Here is a 27,391-nt window from a genome sequence, read left to right as displayed (position 1 = left end):
CGGCCAGCCAGCTTCTAAAGCTTGCGAGAGTCACAGATCAGCCTGTACCCTGGGGCAACTGGAAGGAATGGCATTAATAGCTAATGTCATTTCAAATAGGCCATAGTTTTATTGAAATAAAAACAAAAAGGAATGGATATAACAGCCCAACAGACCCATGCTGACATTCCCACCACTTAGGTGACAGAGAGCCCTGACTCACCTGTGGCACTATTGAGGTGAGGCCATGACCTAGGGCAGAAAAGAGAACCAAGTTAAGTGTCCATTGCTCCCCCTCCACTGACCCCCTGCATGGAACAGTCAGTCATCAAACGTCATTGTACAAGTCAGCCTCTGAAGCTACTTTATGTATGTACTATTGCAGACCTGAAGTCACATATTATTCTATTATATATAGAAATATTGTACATATTTCTATTTTCTGGAAAATAGCATGTAGAAGAAAATAAAAATTGACACCACAAGTGATATTTTGGTTATTCTCATGTACATAGCTCTATACATACCTGAAGATGTATGCATACATTTAAACACATATAGGTAGTGTTAAATCAAGCTTAGCCTAAAGCTGCCTCCTTACATATTTTGAGTTCTGCCTAAATGTTTCTCTATACATCATGAACTATAAACAGACGGTAGCCTATAGTTGTGGCAATCAACGAGTTTTGGCCAATCAAATGTAGCCAACTGTTCGAACTGTGTTCAAATCAGGCAAACGCCGAGCTGTAACCAATCCGGCTGTTTCTGTACCTCACTTCCATTTTCTATATATCACTTTCCTTTTTCTGTCCATAAACCTTCTTTCACCACGTGGCTGCACTGGAGTCTCAGCCTCCTCTGGCTGGGAAGGCCACCTGATTCTCAAACCATTCATTGGCCAATTAAGCTCCTTTAAATTTCATTCAGCTGAAGTTTTTCTTTCTTCAGTATAAATATAAAAGAGCCCAGCATGTTGGCACACACCTGTAGTCCCAGCTCCTCAGGAAGCTGGGGCGGGAGGATCACTTGAGCCCAGGACTTCACATCCAACCTGGGCAACATAGCAAGATCTCTTGAAAAAATAATAATATCAAAGAACGTGTAGGATTTTAATGTTACAAATATATTCTATATCTTCAAATGTTATTCAAAAACAAGGTATTGATTATCTACCTCAGTGGTCCTCAACCGTTTTGGCATCAGGGACCAGTTTCCTGGTATTTCCACAGACGGGGGTGGGGGATGGCTTCGGGATGAAGGGAAGAAATTGTTCTTCCTCAGATCATCACGTGTTAGTAGGATTCTCACAAAGAGCGTGAAACTAGATCACTCCCATGCGCAGTTCATGGTAGGGTTTGTGCTCCTATGAGAATCTAATGCCGCTGCTGATCTGACGGGAGGCGAAGCTCAGGCGATAATGCTTGCGTGTCCACTGCCCACCTCCTGCTGTGCGGCCCAGTTCCTAACATGCCACAGACCAGTACTGGTTCGTGGCCCAGGGGTTGAGGACGCCTGATCTACATGATATTTTGAAGGGGCATTTAGGTTCTTGCTAGTCCTAACTATGTAAAATGATGTTGCCGTGAGTATTTAGCATTTTAAACCTCATCTCTGAATCATCTTTCTTTTTTTTTTTTTTTTTTGAGACAGAGTCTCTGTCGCCAGGCTGGAGTGCAGTGGTATGATCTCGCCTCCCGGGTTCAAGCAATTCTCCTGCCTCAGCCTCCTGAGTAGCTGGGATTACAGGTGCGTGCCACCACACCCGGCTAATTTTTGTATTTTTAGTAGAGACAGGGTTTCACCATATTGGCCAGGATGGTCTTGATCTGACCTTGTGATCCACCCGCCTTGGCCTCCCACAGTGCTGGGATTACAGGCTTGAGCCACCGCACCCGGCTTGAATCTTTCTATAGAGAGATGTTATCAAGCACAATGAAGGGGACAAATAATGTGAACACTCTGGGCCCCTTGTTGCATATTACTCAGTAGCTTTCTGGATGAGCTGCGCCAATTTATATTAATTGATATTCTTATGCATGGAATGTGAAGTGCTCGTCTCACTGTATCTCACCACCATTAAATCCATACCTTATAACCACTTTGCCTACATGGCACTTGATTCCTCATTTTACCCATTTCACTTCCTTGATGACTAGTGAGATTGAATTTCTTTTTTCCCGAAAGGTTTTGGGCCATGTATGTGTCTTCTTTGGTAAGTTATCTGTACCTGTCTTTGCCCCTTTTTTTTTTTTTTTTTTTTTTGAGACAGAGTCTCGCTCTGTTGCCCAGGCTAGAGGGCAGTGGAGCAATCTTGGCTCACTGCAACCTCCGCCTCCCACGTGCAAGCCATTCTCCTGCCTCTGCCTCACAAGTAACTGGGACTACAGGCATGCGCCACCACACTGGGCTAATTTCTTGTATTTTTAGTAGAGACGAGGTTTCACCATGTTGGCCAGGCTGGTCTTGAACTCCTGACCTCAGGTGATCCACCCGCGTCAGCCTCCCAATGTGCTGAAATTACAGGTATGAGCCACTGCGCCTGGCCTCATTTTCTGACAAGGTCTTTGCACAGCCACAATCCAACCATTGGATGGGATCCCTTTGGAGACACTTTTTCCCTAGGTTTTGGGCAATGCTTTGAAAAAGCCCGAGGCAGTGGAAGGCTCCCGAGGATGCTACTTCCGTGAGCTGACTTGTTTGTGCCTTTAATAATCCCAGGCCTTTGCATTACACCTTTCCTCCAAGGCACTCAAAGTGCGTCACAGGAGCAATTAATTGAACATCGCAACACATGCCAGGTGTAAATATTTATGAGGTCTCTTCAGTGTCTGGGACGTTGGGCACAGAATAGTGAAGCAGTAAGATGTTTGTAACCAGGAGACCACGGTCTACAAGTTGAGTCTGACTTCAGCGTACCTTACTGCCTTCTATTCACCATTTTAAACCCCAAAATGAAATAACCTGTGGGCTCGCTGTTATCGCCTCAAATTTACAGAATAGGAAATGGGGTATTCAGAGGGCTCTACAACTTGCCCAATCCACAGAGCCTCTAAGAGTGAGGGATTTGACACCAGCCTATCTGTCTCCCTGGTCCCTACCTTCTCGCCTACCCCAGGCCTATAGGAAATGGCAAGTCCTGCTTAGGAGGCACCGTGCAGCTGCGACCTCAGAGCCCTTGTGGTTAACAGTTGGTGCCCTTTCAAGCTGCCGCAGGTTCCGCAGAAATTAACAGTAAATCAGCTGGTGAGCGCAAATCATTTATCGGGGGCCTGAGTGCTCTCTTGACACTTTAAGCATATGGCCTCTTCTCTGATATCTTGGTCTTTGATTAAGGCCTCAAAAGGCTCCCAGGACTTGCAACTCATGACATGGGAAGTGGAAACGATATGTTTTTCTGATTGTGTACGGTGAGCTTAATGTAAGCATGGCAAGCCATCCCGTTGATCGAAGGCAGAGCATCCAACGCAGGCGGCATGCAAATCTGAGCTCGGGAATTTCGAAGAAAAGGCAAACTGTTCCTGAGATTCCAGAAGGAACTTTGACTCTAAATTAGGGTTCTTGTTATCTTCCAACCCTGGCCTTACCTGGATTTTAGAATCAAAGACAAACTAGCACTAAAAAGCATGTTGGACATAATGTTGTCCAGTTTGTTAGTTTTTTAAATGGGAGAACTGGGGCCTAGAGTGGCTAGCGGGCTGTTCCCAGTCTCAGACACTTGGAGGCAGAACTGAAGTCTTCTGACATCTAAAAAGAGTGGCACTGAACAGAAAATAAAATAACCCGTATTCGTGAGCACCTGTTTGGGCACTGAGATAGGTTCAACTCTGGCTGGTAGACATTTTTTTTTTTTATGGTCTCTTCAACCCATTTACATTCATTTTCACAATTCTTAGAATGTTCCTATTTACCTAATTTTTTTAACTTGCAGAAAGCTGTCCATAGTTAATGTGTACAACCGGATGAGGTTGGATATAAGTATATACTCGTGAATGGGCAAGTATTACACGATACTACTTTTATGATACATCTAAAATAGTCAAACTCATAGAGGCAGAGTAGAAGGGTGGGTTGCCAAGGGCTGGGTGGAGGAGAAAATGAGGAGATATTAGTCAAAGGGTACAAAGCTTTGGTTAGACAAGATAAATAGGTCCTCAAGATATACTGGACAGCATAGTGCCCACACCTAATGGTACTATATCATATAATTGAATTTTTGCTGAGAGAGTAAATCTTATATTAATTGTTCTTGACGTACACACACTTAATCATAATAATAAGTAAAGAGGGTGGGAGGAAACTTTCCGAGGTGATGGGTACGTTGAGGCATAGACTTAGGCTGTTAGGCATTTCCAGTTCTACTTCACAGACTGCAACTAAAACTTAGACAAGTTCAGCAACTTGCCTGAAGTGGCACAAGCAATCGGCAGGGCTGGGATTTGTCCGGTTCCCTCCAAATCCCTTCTTATTTACACGCCTATAGCAGCAACGTAGTAGACCACGGAGTTCTCTTGTCTGGGAGCTTCCTCCCAATTGTCAAAGCTGTCTGAAAGTGGCTTATCTGATCCACTCTGCCTCTCAGTGGGGCCCCAGAGTAATGGTGCTCATTCATATGTCACATCCTCCGGGATTATGCACCCCGGGGCTCTCCGTGCGTCAATGCAAGCCAAGTGAATTAGCAGAGGAAGCATCAGCAAAACAGGGAATGGTGTTGTTATTCCAGCTGAGCCTGCTGCTGTGAGCCAGAGATCTGCAGAAACAAAGCAGGGAGGGAAAAGAGGAAGGCTGGGACCAGCCGCCTAGGGTCTGGGAGGGAGGGGACCAGGGGAGGTGGCCTGAACACCATAGTTTTTTCTAGATGGGTTGTGGACATTGTCTTGACACAAGCAATGGATGAGCTATCTGAAAGGACTCCTGTGTTAACACTCTGCAACTTGACAGCCCAGGGTGATTAATGAAAGGAACTGGTAATAAACTTTGTGGAGATTTGATTTACTCTATCTGTGCTCAAGCAAGGCCCATGTGTTAGCAAGCTGCCTCTTGCCAGGGAATTACAAGGATGCACCCCGGCTGCCTTTTGTCAACAGCATCCATAATACGGCCACGTGCAAGCGGGCCACAGCTGGATGGTGTTATAACTTGGCAGCCACCCTTCTGCCTTCCCTATCTCTGCTCCCCTCCACATCTGGGCCTAAAGAAAGCAATTTTTCCTTCCTCTCTATTTCCGGTGTGTATAAGCAGGTGTCAACACTGTGACAAGAAAGTGCATGGCACAGGAAATGAACAAGGCTGACCTTTGGAGGTCTGTGATTTTTAATATTTAAAGCTCATTACAAATACAGATTTTTAAATTCTGAATTATTTTTAATTTGTAATACTTTTAAATAATTTAATACATATAATAATCTTTAATTTTTAAAGGCTACTAAAGTAAACTCCTCTCCCTCTTCCACTTCTCTCTCCTGCTGCCCAGCAGAACTGGCTCTGATGAAGTAGACAGGGCGTGCTTGCCTTCTATTTATCCATGGGAACAGAGTTTGGATGGTGTGTTATTCCAGTCCCATAGAGAGGGATTTGGTGCTGTCTCCAGGGTCGAGCTCCTGATATAGAGATGAATCTTTCTTTGCCATCTTGAGTAGGGTATGCAGTCCTTTGGGTCTCCCCAGGCACTGATTATTAGTCCAGAATTCAGCAGCAAAACCCTTGGGAAATGATCAGGGTGATATCACACTGCCAGCCTTCTCTCTCTCTCAAACCTCTGAAATTAACTGGCTCAGCTCCACATCTCATTTTAAGTTCATCCCCTGAAATTAGAAGGCTACTCTAGAATAAGATTCTCTAATTTTTGAAAGACAATTTGTACTTCTAAGAGTTACTCATTTTAAATATAATCTAGATAAAAGCAAGGAAGGATGGAAAGTTTCTGCATTCATCACCTTCTTCCCTCTAGTTGAATGTCTGCACTGTCTGGAACTGAGCACTGTCCAAAAATGATTTCACTCAAACCTCATAGCAATTCTTGGTGGAAAGCATCTTTATCTCAATTTTAGGGCCATTGTAAAATATCACTAGTGCCAAAAGGGACATTAAACACCATAAACGAACCCTTTAATTTCGCAGATGGATTAGCTGAGGTTAGCCCCCTTGGGAGTTCCACCGAGCCTGTCTGATGATACATCTCTCCACCACTCAAAGGTGGAGCGTTTGCATCATGGAGCTGTGGGGACTATGGTTTGGAAATGCACAGTGTGCTCAGAGAGTAGGGAATCTGGAGGGATGAATGAGCAAAGCCTGTGCCATCCTAGAGGTCGTGTGGAGGTTTGCAAGAGTAAAGGATGCTTAGAACTGTGTCTCACAGAGGTAACATAGGAACACACAGCATTGATTTGAGAGAGGAGTGGACTCTATAATATTCTAGGGAATAGGTAGTGATGGCCTGGACAGACTGTTTATCTTGCTTCCCTTGTGGCCACCAATGCCCCCTTCTCCTTACCTGGGCACATTCCCGGTACCAATGTAACGGAACTCACACTAACGTAACTAGAACAGAATGCAACTGGAATTCTCAGACTGCCTACCCTGAACGTGTAGCTCCTAAAAGGGAGGCCTGGTGCCTAATACAGTGCCTGAAGCTGTGCACACCAACGTGGTGCTGAGTGGGTAAGAGTGAGTGAATATGTGAGTGAATGAATGCCACAGGCACATGCAGAGGGAAGTATACAAAAGAGGGCATCCCCAAGTGAGACGGGCCAGAGATACACTGCAGATCATGTCTGGGTCTATACCTGGACCTGTCCTATCCCAGCAAGGCCAATGGAGTGCCCAGCACGTAGTAGGAAACTACTCCACATGTGTGCACAAGTGCCACTTAAATTCCCCTGGAATCAGTTGTACATTTTCAAGATTAGAGCTTGGAGAGCCTCTCTCAATCCAGATGAAATTCACTCCGAGGTGGAATCAGGCCAAGGCTCATTTTTATTTTTTATTTATTTTTTATTTTTTTCAAGGCTCATTTTAAATAAGTGAATCCATGGGTTCATTCTTTCTAGAAGGCATTCCCTATTGGTTTCAATAATTCTCCTCTTACCCATTTTATTTGTATAAGAAATATTTGGGGCATGCAATTCCCTGAAGGGGACCTGGGGAAAACACTGGAAGTGTTTAGTGCCACTCACAACTCTCATCCAGCTCATACCCCCAAGACCCTCTTGGCCGAGTGAGGCTCCCACCTCCTGAGAATCTGCCCTGCCGGGGCCTGTCTGGTCTCCTCCCTCCCCTGAGAACCTGTGGCACTTCTTGCTCGAATCATGCATTTAGCAAACCCAGAAGATGACACATAATTATTAATTTATTATTTAAATATCATATTGTAAAACCTTACTTGTGTTTTTTTCCTTTCCTCAATTAGACTTTAAGTTCTTTAAGGGCAGAAAACAGGTCTGTATAAGCTATAGTCCTGTTACTATAAGCTATCAGTGCTCCCAATGCATATTAAAAAACAAAACCAAAAATATTTGACATTCTGATGGGTTCTGCAGCAGACAAGTAGAGTAGCAGGATGATTTGTAGGACCTGTTTTAGCTCAGACATTCCTCTAGTGGGCAGAGCCACTCCTGAAATCCCTTCATCCACTCTCTCAGTGCCCCCCCACCCCCTGCCAACTCCCCCGCTTGGTCTCTGTCTTCCTCCTCTCTCCATCCTTCTCTCCCTATTAAAGTTTCTTTTTCACGTCTATTTAAGTATCTAGTAAGTGCCAGGCATCATAGGAGGCTCTCGGTATACTACAGATCAACAGCGTCCTAGGGTTATCCACAACATAAGACCCTAGGGTTCTGCCTTGATTCTCCCTTCTTCCTCCTCCCCCATCAGCCAATGTTTCTTGGGCATCTACTCTGTTATTTATTTATTTATTTATTTATTTGTTTGTTTGTTTGTTTGTTAGTTTGCTAGTTTCTTTTGAGGCAGAGTCTCACTCTATCGCCCAGGTTGGAGTGCAGTGAGGTGATCTCAGCTCACTGCAACCTCCACCTCCTGAGTTCAAGCGATTCTCCTGCCTCAGCCTCCCTTGTAGCTTGGATTACAGGCACCCACTACCATGCCTGGCTAATTTTTGTATTTTTAGTAGAGATCAGGTTTCACCATGTTAGCCAGGCTGGTCTGGAACTCCTGACCTCAAATGATCCGCCCATCTCAGCCTCTCAAAGTGCTGGGATTACAGGCGTGAGCCATAGCGCCCAGCTTGAGCATCTACACTGTAGAAACCCTTTGGGGACAACTCCCGCAAAGCCAGTGGAGCAACACATTTTCTTCCCTGCATCCTCTGTGAAAGAACCTAGGATCTGTCACAAAGCTCTCTGCTTGTGAGACCTTTCAGGGCGGCACTCCGCCTTCTGCACGGTGAGGTGGGCCACAGTGAGAAGAGTGACTCTTATGGCTCTCTCAGTGCTGCAGAGGCTCAGGGCAGGCGGGGCAGACCAGAGCAGTCAGGAGAGTGGGCAGCTGTCGTGGCCAGCAGGCTCCTGGGCTTGCCTGGCTGAAGGGGCCCGATAGAGGGCCTCTTAGTTCACGGAATAGAAGAGGACTCCAGGCGGGGCGCAGTGGCTCATGCCTGTGATCTCAGCTCTATGGGAGGCTGAGGCGGGTGGATCACTGGAGGTCAGGTGTTCAAGACCAGCCTAGCTAATATGGTGAAACCCCGTCTCTACTAAAAATACGAAACTTGTTGGGCGTGGTGGCGGGTGCCTGTAATTCCAGCTACTCAGGAGGCTGAGGCACAAGAATCGCTTGAACCTGGGAGGTGGAGGTTGCAGTGAGCTGAGATAGCACCACTGCACTCCAGGCTGGGTGATAGCATGAGACTCAGTCTGAAAACAAAACAAAACAACCCAGAAAAACAAAAAGAGGACTCCAGTCTCCAAGGGATGACGACTGGGCCTCATGGGCCCTGAGAAATTATGGCTGCCTGCATTTTGTCCCACTGGATCTAACTATTGCTGCAGGTGCTAGTGGCAGAAAGGAAGAACTCCATAGCCAATGAGGTGACGAATGGGAAGGGTCTGAATGTGGATAGTGTGGTGACACTGTTCCTAGCGTCGCTGTCAAGAGTAAAGGATGGAAAGGAAACTAGTGCTTGGAAAGTGAAGATGTGGATTAGAATCTTGGTGCCACTGCTCAGCAGAGAGAGGACTTGGCAAGCCCTTCAGCTCCCTGGTTGATCCTGTGTCCCTTCTGTTCCCTAGGGCCTGCATCTGTGTCTGCCATGGTGCATGACACAGACTTATGATCTGTTATGTATATACTTTACAGTTCCACATCCACTCTTCTGCTTCCCACCAGATACTGAGCATGCTGGTGTCCGGGAGTATGCCTCGTTCATCTTTGATTTTTCTAGTGCCTGACAAAGAGAACTTAAGGAGGTTAATCCGAGGTTCTCTAACTTGAGTAAACATTGGCACCCACAGGGAGGGCTTATTTCAACACGGGTGCCTGGGCTCCAGCACGTGTCCTTCTGGGGCAGTTGGCCAGAATCTGGGAATCAGCATTGCTAAGTTCCCAGATGATGCTGAAGCTGCTGGTCCCAGGCCCATGCTCTAGGAGCCGCAGCTACCAGGCCTCACTGTTAGAGACGTGGCTGTGCTTTCCAGAAGGGCTGGGCACATGCCCCTTCCTCATGGTGGGGAGACTTGACAGGAGCAGATTAGTGACTCATCAGAATAGAAATCTACATTCATATGTATATGCTGACATATACGTATACATATATATACATATACATAAGAAAGTTTTTGATCACTTAGAACCCAGGGCTGGGCATGATGGCCCACACCTGTAATCCCAGCACTTTGGGAGGCCAAGGCAGGCAGATCACCTGAGGTTGGGAGTTTGAGACCAGCCTGACCAACTTGGAGAAACCCCATCTCTACTAAAAATTCAAAATTAGCATGGTGGCACATGCTTGTAATCCCAGCTACTGGCTGGGGGGCTGAGGCAGGAGGATCGTTAGAACCCAGGAAGCGGAGGTTGCAGTGAGCTGAGATCGCGCGATTGCACTCCAGCCTGGGCAACAAGAGTGAAACTCCATCCTAGAAAAACCAAACCAAACCAAACCAAACCAAACCAAACCAAACCAAAACAAAAACCCAGAAATGCCACTTGACTTGAAGCTAGACTCTGAATTCAAATCCAACTGATACCACTTTCTACTGGGACTGTGACAAAAACATATAACCTCCCTCAGACTATTTTTCCCTGTCTGTAAATGGGAATAGGAATGCCTACTTCAGAGCATTATTGTGAAGACTGAATGCCAAGGTTCTGGTGCATATCAGGTGCTCAGTTTCTGAGTGGAGTTTGGATTTAATTGACAAACATCAGTTGGCATTTTTCTTTCACTATAGACATGAGGAAACATTACAAAATAAAAGTGGGTGTTGGGGATTTAGTGAGATGTTATAAAACACATTCATCTCAATATTGCAGACAGATCATGGATAATGAACGGGGATGTGATCTGTATTTTACGTGGAGATCCTCCAGGGCTGTATCATCCAAGTGGGGCCCAGCACGCAGCCTGGTGTTTTACTTTATTACCAGGAGATCAAGGCACTTTTGACCTTGGGGTGGTTGGGCTGTGGGGGCCTGCAGGAGAGTTAACTCCTACACTCAACCTAGCGTGAGGGCAGTGATGGGGAGCACCAGGGTTGTTGATATTAGTAATAATAATTACAGCTGCCATTTACCATATCGCAACTAGCCACTGAGCCTCGAGGGAAGTTATTCACCCTCTCTGGGCTGCATTCTTCTTTCCTGTAAAAATGAGACTAATAAGAGTGTAATTGTTCAGATCCAGTGAGGGTTACCTATTAGCTCTTAGAACAGCATCTAGCACATAGTGAGCACTCAGTGACTATTAGCCCACGTTATTTAATGAGAACATACTCTATTCCCAGCACGCCTCAGAGGTCATCCATTTATTCTGCGGACACAGGAAGGTTCAAGAGATTCAACAGTGAACAAGAGAGTCTACTTCTTCAAATACCATGTCTTTTTTTTTTTTTTTTACTTCTTGAGACGGAGTTTCGCTCTTGTTGCCCAGGCTGGAGTGCAATGTCTCGAACTTGACTCACTGCAACCTCCGCCTCCCAAGTTCAAGCGATTCTCCTGCCTCAGCCACCCAAGTAGCTCGGATTACAGGCGTGCACCACCACATCTGGCTAATTTTGTATTTTTAGTAGAAACCCCGTCTCTACTAAAAATACAAAATTAGCCAGATGTGGTGGTGCATGGAGTTCGGGGTCTCAAACTCCTGACCTCAGGTGATCCGCCCGCCTCAGCCTCCCAGAGTGCTGGGATTACAGGCGTGAGCCACTACGCCCGGCTTCAAATATCACTTCTAAAAACACAGGAGGTGTTGGAATGGAAAAAGAGGCTTGTCTGGGGCCACACAACTAATAAGCAGCTCAGCTGAGATTGAAATCCTGATCCAATGGACTCATTCTACACTGCAATGCTGCCCATAAGTAGCTTCTTCCTTACCTTATCATCAGATATTGATAATTATAATTTTTACAGGAGTAAATACATTGGTTTAATAGTTAAAGGAAGATGGTAGACACAAATTTGTAGTTTTCAGACATTTTTAGTTGATTTATATATCTCAAATAGTAGTTTATATTCATATAATGCATTCATTATAAAATATGCAGTGGTATAGAGATTTGTATGTCTATAGTTTTTTTTTAAATTTAGGTTTATAAATAGTTTGGAACAGGTTGCGAAAACATCATCTGTTGCTCTTTTTAATATATCTTGAGCATGCTATGACACATTCTGAAATAATTTGCTTCAGAAAAAAGCACTGCTCTTCTCTCTCTGTCTTTTTTTCCTCCAAATGTAACTGTAAATATTACTTTGATGTTTGTAATTGCTTCAACCCTCTCCATTTGAAAGAGGGCTTCTAAACCTTCCATCTCCCATCTCTTGCTATTGTCAAGAAATAAGGAAAACGGACTTAAAATGCATTATTCAAATGTATTTAATGGAAACATTAAAGAAGTCTGAGAAAGCCACAAATTTCCCTCTACTCAAAGTGGTTTTGCAAAACACCTCAAGTATTCTATCATCTTACCAGCATTCATTCGCTCTGCTTAGGATAGCTATTTATTCCGGAACATTTTAGAATTCCAAGACTGCTTATAGTGTCTGGCACAAAGTAGGGATTGAAGGATGTTTGATGGATGGACTTGAATTGAGATTCGAGGATTGATAGAACTTGTGAGGACCCTTGGGTACCTCTAGGAACAGAAGCCACCCCAGGAAGGCTTGGCCAGGGAGTCCAGCCTGAGTATGGGAGAGACGGTTCTGCGCATGAGGATGTGGCCCAGGTTTAGTCGGCTGGCAGCGCTGGGCAGTATAGAGCTGGATTTGACTTTAGGTCTTGTCTCTTGTCAGTAATTCGATCAAGTTAGCACACGACTCTGAGCTTTTTGACTAGTCTGCGAGCTCCTTGAGGGAGAGACTTTGTCTTTTGTCTCTGCATTTTCAGTAGCCTGTGCAAGTTTTGATGCCATAACTGCTCAGCAAATGTTATTCTCAATCGAAGGACAAAGGAAATAAGAATGTAAGCACTTGGGTCTCTCTCATCTGCTTGCTGTGAGGCTCCAAGGTCAACTCGTGGCCGGATCCATGATCCATCATTCAAATCATTCGCTGGCAGAGGAATAGAAGCCTCCCCATCACTGGCTCTCTCTGGGGTTGTTTAGAGACCTGGGAGGGGTGGGTGGAAAGAGGCCTGGCCTGCAGAGCTGTGGAGGTGGGGGCTTCTCAGCCTAGGTTTGTATCACACACCTGTCGGCTGCTCAACCCTGGCCAAGCCCCTTCTCCTGCACCTTGCTCTCTGTCTGACCTCTAAGTCACTACAGGTCATTCCATCACATTGACAATTTCTGTGTGTGTGTGATGGTCAGCTTATTTGCTACAGAATTAAAATTTTCACTCCTCTATTAATAAACAAGTAAATATTCTGACCTGTTTTTTGGCAGACTGAAGTTCTGGAATTTCAAATCGTTGGATCCTTCTTTAGTTGTCCTTCTATTGCCCCTGGGATGAAAGAAAATAAATTATAGCTGGGAAATAGCAAGAAGCTAGGGGAAAAATTAATTAAGTGCATTCATTCATAGAAACAACCACCCAGTCAGATTTAAGTAATTATGTCTCACACATAATTCTGAATCTCTCTTTGCATTACCACTAGGGTTAAAGAAAATTTGTGTTTAAAGTAATCCAATTACTTAATTTTTTAAATGTAAGAGCTTTATTTTACAGGAAACAGTAGTGTGGGGCAGAAGAAGTGCCCATTCAAGACAAGGATGTGGGCTGCCTCTCCCTCAGCAGCAGGGTGACCTTGGTACTGTCCTTAAGCTCTGCCAGTATCTGTCTCCTCTGTAAAATGAAGTATATCATACTTTTGCCACATGGTTGATGAGAGGCTGTTAAGAAATTTGAGGGACAGCAACCTTGAGCCAGGCAATGTCTCAGATGCTTTCCTATGTTTGTTGAATTTCATTAAAATCTAGCAAACATTATCCAACGTGGGAAGACAGACTGTTTAGCAATAGCAACTCTGATTCAAGTAATATTTATTGAGCTCCCATATCATTTAGGCACTTTGCTAAGGCACTGTCTGTGAAGAGATTAACTTATTTTTCATTGAATTAATTTGCTAACATTCATTGAATACATTCACTGTCATAAAGCATCATTGTTATGCATTCCTAGTTCATTTAATCAGCCTCATTTCCCACATTTTCCTTTCTTTTGCAGGCATTTCATCAGCTCTATCAAACACTGACTGGTGATTTTTTTCCTCCACAAATGCTCCTGACAACTGCCTCCTTAGCTCAGCTACCCTCTTTGTTCTCTCAGTTCCACTTGGGGTAAATTTGCCTCTTCCTGGTCCTTAGACTTTCTCTGCTCCCTCCCACGGGGCCCTTTCGGGTACCGTTCCCTCTTTTCAGATGCCCTTGTCTTCCTTCTTCTTATTAATGGCAACTCTTACTTCTGAACTCAGCTCAAGTGCTACTTCCTCAGAGAATCCTCCTCGACCTCTCAGACTCGCTCCTTCACAGCACTTGCCTGAGTTTTAATTTTACTTTTGTTTTAACTGGTAACTTGTGTTCACATCTGACTGTTGCACTTCCATCTCCACTAGAGCAGAGATTTGCAGGACTTAGTGTCCCCAGGGCCTGGGTCAGTGCCTGGTCCACCGAGGAGCTGAGTGGACACCCATACATGTACACACAAAACTAAAGAAGTCCAGGAAATACTTCATGATGACTTGAGGCTCTCTCTTCATCTGGGATTTGCCTGTAGCCCATATAACAGAACATAATAAATTTAAAAATCTGTGAGTTGCTTGGGTATATTTTGTCACGTGTAAATTGACCATCTACAAAGATGATGGCTTATTTCATTATTATTAATTTCATTTTTCCATTTTTTATTTTAAAATTTCATTATTGTACTATTTCACATATTTCATTATTCATTGTTTTTTTTTTTTTCTATCCAAATACAGCTTAATTCACAAATTTCCATCTGCACTCTGACTTCTCTACTAAGTTCCAGGCATGAACACTGAACTATTTTCTGGATCTTTCTAATTGGTTATTCCCCAGCAGACACAGGCCTTTTTCCTAGCGAGAGGCTCCATTGCTCACATGGTTTCCAAACCAGTAGCCTGGGTGCTAACCTTGAGTCTTCCCACCCCTCCCCCTGTATCTTTGCCATCATCCGAATCTGTTACTGAATCCTAACAGTCAGATTCCCCAAATGCCTCCTCACTCTGTCTCTTCTTTGTCACGTTCATGAGCTGTTTAATATATTCAGCCTTCCTTCTGCTTTCAGTATCTCTAGGCTGACCTCCAGCATCTACCCCTAACTGCTTTCCTGGCCTCCTGGGTTCCAATCCATACACTAAACTGCAGCAAGAACCTTTGTAATTATTAATAGCAGAATATTATCAGGTCACCTCCTTGAGAATTCTCATCAGTTCTCTATTCCTGCAAGATAAAACCCAAACTCTTAACCACGATAGCTATGTTTCCTGCCCCAGTGGCCTTGAATCACATTTCTGTTGCTCCTTTATTTCCTGCTACCCTCTCTGTCTGCCAGGTCATCCCACACTGTGGCCTCTGGGCCAGACCTTTTTTTTCTTAATGCTCCTGTATCATTGATCTAATTATTCTTTTTGCCTCCTCTGGGCCTGGCAAAATGCTTTTCATTCTTCAAGGTCAAGTTCAAATATTACTTCCCTATGAATTCTTCCCTGCTGCTTCCGCTTTGAGTCCCTCTGGTACTTTTGCATACCTGTCTATTGCCATTCATTTCATTTGTTCATGAGTCCAATCATTCATTTACTCAACAAATAGTTATTGGATTTATTCCATACCAGGCAATGCACAAGGCAATAGGGTATAGTAATTAAAGAACAGATGAAGGCTGCTTCCTGGAGCTTTTAGTGTATTTAGGGAGCTAGGCCATAAGCAAGTAAACAATATTGTTAAATGCCCTGCACATGCATTCATTATGCATGTACATGTCTGAGTCCCCTTGCATTGGAGCCTTGCAAGGGTAGGTTGTAGCCTGGGCACCTTTTTCTCTCCTAGAACACTGGTTAACTGACCCTGCCTGCTTGCAGGAATGTTTGTAAGATAACAAATAGATACCTCGATACAAATACATAAATGGCCTGCAAGTCTGGGCTCATACACAATAGCAAGCCATGTAGTTAATTGGACAAAGTCCTTTGAATCTCTGATACCAGGGGAATTCTGGCCTATCCCTGCACTGAGAAGGAGCTCTCAGTTTCATCATGTCTCTAGGTTATCGGCGTCATTTCTGTGCTCTGACAGCCCATGTAGCATTTGCCTAAAAGGCTTTAACCAGGCCAATTTTAGGAGGATGGGATAGAGTCTGAGAGTTTCTCAACTTCTTCCTAGGTGCCTCAAGAACCCAAAAGACTGGGAGCTACCTCTGACCTTTCTAGATAATCAGCTTTGGCCTTTTTAACTTTAAGAAGAGAGCTGAACTCAAACTCTTTTTATTTCATGTTTGTAGCAACCCTCAGTAGCAAATAGGCAGGCATTCTTCTCAACTCCATGCTACAGATGAGGAAATGGGGCCCTAGAGTGGAGAGAATTTAGTTCCAGGTGGCCAGGCTAGTTGGGGGTAGAACCAGGGCATGCATCATTTCGCCTGTCTCCTGGAGAGTGTATGTCAGCTATGTTGCAGAGGAAGCCAGCTCAGGCCCGCTGGAAGCAACTAAGGGGCACGCGAGCAAGAAGGAAAGCAGGTGGGGAGAATGGAGAATGGGGAGGAGGAGCTATTCTTCCTACAGTGGATTATTGAAGGAAAATATTAACAAGGCTGGAAAATAAAGAGCCATCTACCTAGACAGTAAGTGGTTAAAGCCTGTTTGTAAACTACTTACAAAGAGAACAAGCATTACCGGGTCTCCCTGCCCTAAATCTGAATCCTAAGTGTTCAGATTTTAAAGATACTTTTAAAAAATATACAATGCTGAAAGATTTATAAACTCTCAACATATCACAAAAAATGTTATTAAATAATGTTAAGCATAATAGGGCAAAATTTTTTGTTTTGCACTGAATTGAGATCTGACCTTGAAAGGAGATGCTCAAGGTTCTCAAGTTGGCTACCGCACTTGGGGAGGACAGTACCATTTACTAGTCTCCTAAGTAGATGCACATCATTTTACAAGGCCTCAAACATTTGGGGCCAGCTGCCTTTCCTGTCCACACAGCCCATCCCACCCACCTAGTGAAGTGAATCACATAAGCCTTTTAAACTGCTGCTCGATTTCCTTGTCACAGACTCTGGTCAAGTGTCCTCCAGGGCAACAGCACAGGCTAATTGATTGCACCAAGAACTGAGCACATCCTGGAAAAGCTGGAAGTGCCATAGGCTTTTAGAGAAACTGAGGCACAGAACATCAGTGGGCCAACCAAATAGTTGTTCTTGCAATCACTTTATCTTCTGCTGAAACAGAGCACATTGCCGCACACACTCCAGACTCTTTTCCTGAGCACCCTTCCAGTACCTTCGGGTCCAACACCTTGCAGTGATCTTTGATTTCTTTTTCCCTTTCCGCATCTCCCTCCTGCATGACCAGTCAATGATACCCATCTAGTCCTCCTTCACATTTTCCTTGCCTTGTCCCTATCTAATTTGCCCTGTGAAACTGCCTTCTGCAGACCCTTATTATTTTTCATGTAGACCTAATAGAAGCCAATACAGTGTAGTTGAATTGATATGTGGGTTTAACGACGTGTACCAAGGTATATGTCTACCCAAAAACTGTACATGTGACCTTATTTGGAAAAGGCATCTTTAACAATGTAACTAAGCTAAGGATCTTGAGATCAGATGATCTTGGGTTAAAGTGGGCTCTAAATACAATGCAAGATCTTCTTCTATGAGGAGGCTGCGGAAAAGACCCATGTGAAGATGGCAGAGATTGGAGTGACGCTGTCACAAATCAAAGAACACCTGGAGCCACTAAATGCTGAAAGAGGCAGGAAAGAACTCTCCCCTAGAGGCTTGAGAGGGAGCACGGCCCTAGCTAAACTTTGATTTCAGACTTCTGGGCTCCAGAACGGTGAGAGTAAATCTCTGTTGGATTCAGCCAGTACGTTTACATTTGTGGCAATTTGTTATGGCAGCCGCAGGAAAGACATGCACTAAATATCTCATCTGTCCCAAGAGATGAAAAAATGAATCAGACTCACATCTAAACACAGGCAATGCAATAGGCACAATGGTAAAAAATGTACACATGGTCTAGAAGAAAAAGGAGGAAGAAGCTGGTCAAATATTTAAGTAATAGTATAGTCAAGGAAGGCTTTCACTAGGTGGTGACAACCAGTGAAGGGTTGAATTTTCCAGACGGATGACATGGCAAGTTAACAGTGGAGAGTAAGTACAGGAAGCCTACTCCAAGAGTTAAAGACATCTCCATCCCATCTTGGTCATTCCCCTCTAATTTCTCACCTTTTCAGAGAGATGTTCCCGACTACACCCAATATGGCAGGTGCAGTCTGACTAGCACAGAAAGAATTGCCATTTCTTCTGTTGTAAAACTGCACTTCTCTCAGTGGACTTTTAGCTTAAGTTCTGATTTTTCCAGAAGCTTCTCATTCTATACACTCAGAGTCAGCTTGCAGGCTGCTGAGAAATCACTAAAATTGTTCTTAAGCCACAATTCTCTTTCAAGGTCTTATACAGTTTGATTTTTGGCACAAACATCATGAATAATAATAATAAGGTATAACACTATCATTATAATGAAAATCAGAACTGCAAGAAATTTACATAAGATTTTCACCTAACTGGTCATTATTTGTATTTCACAGCGTATTAATCCATTTAATCCTCCTAACAATCCTATGAGACCAGTCCTATTCTATCCCCATCCTGCTGAATTTTTTTTGCCTCATGTTCAGCACATGTCCCATCTCCTCAGGAACTGCCACAGGTTGGGCTCCTGAGGAAGCAGACTCTGAGACAGAGGTGACCATGTAGAAAGTGTTTTAGGGAGTGCTCCTGGCACCAACCCCTGCGGAGGGAAGAGAAAGAGGCAGAACTGGGCAGAGGGAAAAGTGGGCTGTGATGCAGTTGCAACAGAGGCCTCAGCGGCCCTCACGGAGAATGAGGGCTCTTCTGAGTATCCCACGTTGGGGTGGAAAGGCCAGGTCTATGCACTCCTGGGTGGCCCGGTCAGTGGGTGTGGGCTGCTCCAGGTGAGGCAACCCTGCTCAGCCAAGGCAATTCCCAAAAAAGGTTGAGAGGGAGACCTGGATGGAGACTCATAGAGTGTAGTACAAGATCATCTTGGATTCTGACTCTTTTATTTAGTGAGTTTGAGGACCCAAAGAAGCCAAGATAGGCTTTGGTTATATTTTTCAGTAGAAGAGAATGAGAAGGAGCAGAAAGAAGGAGAAAGGAAGGGCTGAAGTCAGGAGTTATCCTGAGGGCAGGTGTCCCCTGGGAGCGAGTAGACTGGATATGAATGCAGCTATGCCAACTGAACAAGCTGTTTGATGAATCTTATTCCCATTTTACACATGGGGAAGAGCAGGGGTATAGTACCTTATTCATATATTGATTGCATGTTCGTGATTATATTTAGTTTCTAGGGCCCAATTCTTACCCCAAATGATTAAAGAATATCATAGTTGAACAACCAGTAGCATCAAGAAGGGCAGTTGGTAATTGAGATATTTCAGCCAGGTCAGAAATGTGGCTTACTCAATTACAGAGAGGCAAAGCTGCAGTTCTAGAACTGTAGCCAAGTGATCGATGTCCATTTTATTCATTCCATTTGGTCCCTAAGCTGTAAGGGTGCTAGGTGTAAACTTCCTTCAAATTGCACGTTCCTGCACGCGCTTCTTCTAAGCCAAGGAGATTGTTAGCACTCTCCTTGAGCAACTAAATGAAGGTTCCGGGGTCATGATGCAATGGCCTACATGCCAGTCAACATCCATGTGCTTGATCTGCCCATCCTGGAAAAAGCAAAGGGCACAGAAAGGCTTCCTGTCACAGCTTTTTTTTTTTCCTTTTTAAGTTTAAATATATGTGTATGGTGTCTATTCTTTCAAGTTCATGAAGCCCCACCATTCATTCCCTATTATCTCACATTTTTATGTTAGGAGACTGCCCCCTGAAAATTTGAGCTTGTAACCCTTCACATAGGAACTTGAGAGGGAAGTCCACTAATGAATTTCCGGCAATGAGATGTTTTAATCATCACTCCCCACCTATTCACTGCCTTTGCAGTTTCATGGTGTGATGGTCAATTTTGTGAGTCAACTTGGCTAGGCTATGGTGCCCAGTTGTTTGTTCAAACACCAGTGTAGACGTTGCTGTGAAGCTATTTCTTAGATGTGGTTAACATTTAAATCAGTGGATTTTGACTAAAGCAGATGATGATTCATAATGTGGGTGGGCCTCATCCAATCAGCTGAAGGCCTTAATAACAAAGACTAGGGTTTCCTGAACAGGAAGAAATTATGCCTCAAGATTGTACCATACAAAGCCTGCCTGAGTTTCCAGCCTATTGCCCTGTGGAATTTAGTTTTAAGACTACAACATCAACTCTTACCCGAATCTCCCGCCTGCCAGCCTGCCCTACAAATTTCAAACTTGCCAGTTCCCAGAAGCTCGTGAGACAATCCATTAAAATAAATCTCTCTTGCTTTCTCTCTCTCTCTCTCTATGGATACGTATGTATATACAGTGACACATCGCTTAATGACCGGAATGTGTTCTGGGAAGTGTGTCCTTGTGTGAATGTCATAGAGTATACTTACACAAAGATGGTGGAACCTACTACACACCCAGGTGATATAGTATAGCCTATTGCTCCTAGGCTACAAACCTAAAGAGCATGTCACTGTAATGAATACTGTAGGCAATTGTAACACAGCAGTATTTGCATATATAAAGATATCTAAAAATAGAAAGGTACAGTAAAAATAAGTAAAAAAAAGATAAAAAATGGTACACCTGGGTGGGGCATGGTGGCTCACAGCTGTAATCCCAGCAGCACTTTGGGAGGCCAAGGTGGGTAGATCATAAGGTCAGGACATCGAGACCATCCTGCCCAACATGGTAAAACCCCATCTCTACTAAAAATACAAAAATTAGCTGGGCGTGGTGGGGCATGCCTGTAGTCCCAGCTACTCGAGAGGCTGAGGCAGGAGAATCACTTGAACCCAGGAGGCGGAGGTTGCAGTGAGCTGAGATCACGCCACTGCACTCTAGCCTGGGGACAGAGCAAGACTCCGTCTGAAAAAAAGAAAAAGAAAAAAGAAAAGAAAAGAAAATGGTATACCTGTATAAGGCACTTACCATGAATGAAGCTTGCAGGACTGGAATTTGGTCTGGGTGAGTCAGTGAGTGAGTGGTAGGTGAACGTGAAGGCCTAGGACATGACTGTACACTACTATAGGCTTTGGAGACTCTGTATGTTTATTTTAGAAATATTCTTTTCTTTAAACTTAGCTTACTGTAACTTTTTTACTTTATTAATATTTCAATTTAAACATGTTGACTCTTGTAATAACACTTAAAGCAACAACACATTTTATAGCTGTACGAAGATACTTGTTATATACTTATTCTGTAAACTTTAATTTTAAACTTTCAAAATTTTTATTACTTTTTAAACATGTTTGTTAAAAAATTAAGACAGTAACACACACATTAGCCTAGGCCTGCATAGGGTCAGGGTCAATGGTATCACTGCCTGCTGCCCCAACACCTTGTCCCACTGGAAGGTCTTCAGGGGCAATGACACGCATGGAGTTGTCATCTCCTGTGATAACAATGCCTTCTTCCGGAATCCCTCCTCAAGAACCCGCCTGAGGTTTTTCTACAGTTAACTTTCTTTAAAAATATAGGTAAAAGGAGCACACTCTAAAATAACAAAAAAAAGTATAGTCTAGTAAATACATAGTAACATAGCCATTTATTATTACTAAGTATTGTGTACTTTATGTAATTGTATGTGATATGCTTTTATATGCTGGCAGCACAGTTTTGTTTACACCAGCATCATTACAAACATGTGAGTAATGTGTTGCATTACAATGTTATAGCAGCTGCAACATTACTAGGTGATAGGAAGTTTGCAGCTCCATTATAATCTTATGGAGTCACCATCATATAGAAGGCCCATCATTCACCTAAATGTTATATGGTGCATGCCTGTATCTATATATGTATATGTATATGTATATGTATATGTATATGTATATGTATATCTATATATCTATATCTACACACACACAGTTGATTCTGTTTTTCTATAGAGCTCTGACTAATATACATCATAAAGATGTAGTCATTGGGAACAGCTTCTTGACAGACATAGGAGGAAAAAAATGTTTTTAACAAGTAGTAAGCATCTAGGTTGTTGCGGGTACTGCCCTGGGTGAGCTGATTTAATCGTCACAACCTCTTAAATTAGATGCACATGTTGCGCTCATGTTACAGATGAGAAAACCATGGTTCAGGGCTCTAGCCATTTGGGTCCTATAGTTAGACGTATCTTGGTTTAAAACCTGTCACTTCAATGAACAGACTCTGTTTATGATTAGTAGTCCATTCTAGGCAACACTGGGTGTCTGAGGAATGGGGGAAAAGGTGCACCCATAAGAGTTTCTGTGCTGATGGATCTCACAAGAGCCGAGCAAGGCTTTGAGCTTGTTTCTGGTAAGAAGAACAAGGACAGGTGAGAAAGTCCTAGTAGGTTGCCATTGCCCCACTGTGGCATGCTCTCTTTTTCCCCATCTGAGTCATACTGGAGTTTGAGCTGCCAGTGAAGACACAGTGGGTCTTGTCATCTATCATTTGGCCATAGTACAATCTCTCTCCTGATCTGGGTTGTTTCAATGAACCCATGCCTCACTATCTTGCAGGAAGCTTCATTTGCTGGGAAGCAGACACTGATGATAAGGCATGATTGCAAACCCTACTCAGAGATTGGAATCTTATAAAGTACGGTATCTCCTTGTGCCTCAGCATGCCAGGAAACACAACCCACTGAATTTGGAGGTTGTTTTTGTCTTGCCTGGCAATATGTCTGTAGCACAAAGTTAGGGAAATGGCTCAAATATAAGACAAGCTTCTATTCTGAAGCAGCTGCAGCGTTAGGGAACTTGCTCAGAGGGTCCTATACATCTTGTCAGTGCCTCCTATTTATGGTGTTTTCAGCCACAATCCTGGACAATGAGTCCAGGGATAGCCAGCTGAATGGGACTGAGAGCTTGGCTGTGTGATTCAGGTTTGAGCCCTAACTATTTTATCAACTCATTGTGTCACTCAACTAAATCACTTAACCATTCATAACTATAAGCCCTGGTTATTGCATCTGTAAAATCAGAGGGTGAGGCTGTTAGATGTTGTCCATGGTGGATAATCATCAAAAATATCCTGAGCACTTTTCTGTCCCTGTGTTAAACAGACAGGAATAAGAGTGCTGAATCATTAGCAGCTGAAAATCTAGTAGAAGAGTCCCCAAAAAATCCATGTACTTGGAGAGATGTGCATATGTAACATGACATGAGAACTTGGAGTGTCCTGTGCTTACCAAAGCTCTTGATCTTTCTCCTGGACCCCTGCAAGAATTCCTTCATTGATCTCCTTGATACTAATCCCTTTCCACTCAAAGATCTTTTACAATTTTATCTTAGTTATCATTTCAACTCTTCAATTTTGTTTTGCAACCCACAGTCCACGCAAACTGAACTTCCTGCTCAGCTTAAATACAGCAAGTTGAGATGCAGATTGCTCATGCAGTCTCCTCGGCCTGCTAGACCCATTCCCTCTCTTCTCCTCCTCTTCTCCCATCTCTACATCTTCCAACTCTCCTTGGTCTTCTGGTACCAGCACAGACGCCATCCTTGCCAATAATCTTTCCCAAATGTGTCTAGGTGGATGTAACATGTTCCCTCTGTGAAATAGAATGATGCTTGCTCTCTCCTTAGTGAACAAAAGCTGTGTTTTCTGAGCCCCCAGCTTCATCCCGAACCCCTTGCCTCTCCTTTTGCATCCTTGTTGACTATTCCTAAAAGGCTCTGTGTCTGGGTCATGGGAACCAACTCCTTAACAATGATGAAAATTCTTTACTGAACGGTGTTGAAATTGGGAAGAAAACCCTCATGTTATCCTCAAGTCAACTATGCATTAAGTAGCCTCTGTGGGCTGGGGATTGCATTAGGCCTTGTCTGAGTCACTTCGGGCTGCTATAACAAATTACCATAGGCTGAGGGGCTTAAATAGCAAACACTTATCCCTCATAGTTCTGTAGGCTGAAAAGTCCCAGATCAAGCTACCCTTAGAACTGGCATCTGGTGAGAGCCTGTTCCCTGATTTGCAGAGAGCTGTTTCCCTGTGGTATCCTCACGTGGCCAAAAAGATCATCTCCCTTATATTTCTTCTTAGAAGAGCACTAATCTCATTCATGAGGGCCTCAAGGGCCCCACTTAACACTACCATCATTGGTGGTTGGAATTTTGAAATAGGAACTTAAAGGACACAAACATTCAGTTCATAACAGGCCTGGTCACGTTAAACAAGACAGGGTAGGTGCTGCCCTCATGAAGCTGACAGCCAAGTGAGTGGGAACCAAGCCAATGAACAAGGGGCTCTCATCCCCCCTGCTTCTCTTTTCCCCACGTTCCTACCTTTGTTTACTCCTGATTTGAATGGCTGCCTGGTTTCAGGACAGTCTACCTGGCTCTGGCCCTATTTTCCCTTGGCACTCAGCTCTAATACCTGCCTGTTGGGTTCATACTTAGCCAGAACTCCTTATTGGTCAGGAGGTAGCCCATTCTCTGATCTCCTTCCAGTCCCTGGGGTCCACCTGGGCTGCATTCCTGTCTTCTAGCTTCTTCTGACTCACGGTAAGGCCCTGGGTTCTCCATTGAAATGGATCAGATTTTGGTTTTCAGGGACTGCCACCTGCACAGTCATCATTTGCATGCACATCTTCTACCAAAACTCTGGATTTCCTGACATTAGGGACCACCTGTCAAGACCCTCACACAGAAGAGCAGCAGAGGAAATATTTGTGCATGAGAAGATCCAAGACTCCTGGAGGCAGGAATGCCTCAAGGGAATAACTAATTCTTGTTTACTGAGGCAGAAAAGGGCTTCAGAGTGTTCTAGAATAGACCAGCACTGAAGATGGGTTGCAGGTGCAAAGTGGAGGGTGGCATTTGATTTTAGCTCCTTCCTTTGCCAAAGTTGTAGTCTCAAAGAATCTCAAAGCATGAAGCTGGGTGGAAAAATATATATCATCTGCTTGAACCTGCTAATTTTACAAATGAGGAAAATGAGACCCTGTGAAGTGAAATCATCTGTCCAAGCTAACCAGATGCTGAGAGACAGAAGGTTCCACTGCAGCTTCTGGCTCCATGTGAGGTGATCCGGGTCCCTTTTATTTGGCCTTGACTTCCCTAGTACTCATTTTCTAATTAAGCCTCGTTATGTGCCTTTTAAATGAATGCTCGTTTTTTTTTCTTTTTATTCTTCTTGGGGAGAGAAAAAGAGAAAGACAAAAAAAGCTGATCTAATTTAGAAAACAAGAAAATAATCCTGAATCCTTGATGCCCAGGTTTCCAGAAAACCCATAAAAGCTTTTTCCCCCCTCTTCTTTTTTGTTTAAATTTTGATTCGGCAAGAGGGAATAAATGAACCTAGACAAAGAAAGGCCTTACATCTCATCTTTTCAAATGCTTTCTCCTTCTTTTCTCTGTCTTGACTGTCAACAGATGTAGCTTTTAATAGACCATCAATGTACGTAATGGGCAAATACAATAACAACAGTGAATTATCATTTTTATAGGTCCATAGACTTGTTCCTGGCAGAATTTAATTTATAGGTGGTCATTCTTGAAAGATTCTGGATGCGTGATAGAAAACAACATGAAAAAGCAACACACACACACACACACACACACACACACGTATGAATCCTCAAAATAAGAACTTGATTTGTACCTGGTAAGTAGACACCCCACAAATAGCCTGAGTAAAAAAGACATAATGGTCTGGCCATGGCGGTTCATGTCTGTAATCCCAGCACTTTGGGAGGCCAAGGCAGGCGGATCACTTGAGGTCAGGAGCTCGAGACCAGCCTGGGCAACATGGTGAAACCCCATCTCTACTAAAAATACAAAAATTAGGCTGGGCGCAGTGGCTCACGCCTGTAATCCCAGCACTTTGGGAGGCTGAGGCAAGCAGATCATGAGGTCAGGAGATCGAGACCATCCTGCCCAACATGGTGAAACCCTGTCTCCACTAAAAATATAAAAATTAGCTGGGTGTGGTGGCCTGTGCCTGTAATCCCAGCTACTTGGGAGGCTGAGGCATGAGAATCGCTTGAGCCCAGGAGGCAGAGGTTGCAGTGAGCCAAGATCGCACTACTGCACTCCAGCCTGGTGACAGAGCAAGGCTCCATCTCAAAAACAGACAAACAAACAAACAACACAAAAATTAGCTGGGCATGGTGGCGGGTGCCTGTAATCCCAGCTATTCAGAAGGCCGAGGCATGAGAATCACCTGAACCTGGGAGGTGGAGGTTGCAGTGGGCTGAAATCATGTCACTGCACTCCAGCCTGGGCAACAGAGGGAGACTAAGTCTCAAAAAAAAAAAAAAGATGTAACAGACCTTCTTCTGCAGTCTGCAGGAAAGTCGGGAGGGGCCTCCCGTGAGTGCCAGAGGGGCTTCTAGAGAAGGAGCCCCCCCAGGAAAATAGCCTTTCCTCTATCTCCTGGTGCCATACTTTATGATCCCAGTAGGTCCACGAAAAAGAAGGGAAAACAAGGTAGGGGAGGGAAATGAGAAGAGAGAGTGAGACCCAGTGACGTGCCTCTCCTGGGGGTGGCTCCTGCCTTGCATCCTCTGAGAATCTCCAGCACCCTCTCCCCTTCCTTCCCTCCACTTCTCACTTCCTCCAATCCATTCACTGTGTTGCGGCCAGGATCCTCATTGTAAAATCTGGCATTCCTCCTGCCGGTAGTCACGGTCCATCTTTGGAACATGGCTCACTGGCCCTCCATGGTCTGGTCCCTGACAATCCACTCTCTCCCTACAGCCCCCATTCTGCTCCCAAAGAGCAGCCCTCGTGAACAATTGGCCAAATCTCTGTCTGTAAACAGTAAACGCTGCATGTCACAGCCACTATTCCCACAATGTCTACAATGAAAAGGTGCATAGGTGAACATTGGATGCAAGCTTTCTTGTTCCAGACCCATCTCTCATTTGATCCTCTCAGTAACCGAGTGTTGAGAGAGCTGAAGAAACCTACCCACATCTCTCAGTGAAAAAAAATGACATTTATTTTATTTCCATATTCCCAGCTCTTAGAATGGGGCCCTGCCCACAGGAAGAGTTCAATACAGATTGGTGTGAAGTGACAGAACGGAGCTTTAGTACAAGGTCTGCCCAACATCATGGTCCTGAGAAAGAAACCTGAGTTTGAAGTCATTCCCCAAAAGGCAATGGACACATTGGCCTGTGAAAGATCCCACCTGCAGAGTGTCTTGCTGAGAGTGTCGGCCACTTTTCTCAATTATTCCTGTTGACAACATTTCAGGTTAAGCCATATTTCTGCTTTACAGATGGGGAGGAAAAGCCCAGGGAGGCAAAGTATGTTGTTTGCAGCTGCACAGCAGTAAACGCCTGAATGGCATTCAGTATCAGGCCTATCTGACCCAAAGACTGTTTCTTTCTGTTGCATCATGCTGGGTTTCATGGAAATGGAGAGTGGCTGGAATCCTAGATTTACCCCAGGGCTTATCTGGTGCCCTTGGTACACAGTTGCTTTCC

General features: G+C 44.1%; 1 protein-coding gene across 1 annotated transcript in view; it reads right to left on the bottom strand.

Moving 5' to 3' along the window:
• Window positions 1-27,391, bottom strand: part of CLNK (cytokine dependent hematopoietic cell linker) — a 194,558-nt gene that overhangs the window by 97,013 nt on the left and 70,154 nt on the right. Inside the window, exons 3-4 of the mRNA XM_003258488.4 lie at window positions 13,003-13,074; window positions 203-231 (exon numbers count right to left, since the gene is read on the bottom strand). Coding sequence (XP_003258536.2) covers window positions 203-231; window positions 13,003-13,074 — 101 coding nt within the window. The remainder of the gene's footprint in view (window positions 1-202; window positions 232-13,002; window positions 13,075-27,391) is intronic.

Source organism: Nomascus leucogenys, chromosome 20 (assembly GCF_006542625.1).
Source record: "Nomascus leucogenys isolate Asia chromosome 20, Asia_NLE_v1, whole genome shotgun sequence".
Classification (NCBI taxonomy): Eukaryota; Metazoa; Chordata; class Mammalia; order Primates; family Hylobatidae; genus Nomascus; species Nomascus leucogenys.
This window is presented reverse-complemented; position numbering and strand designations above follow the sequence as displayed.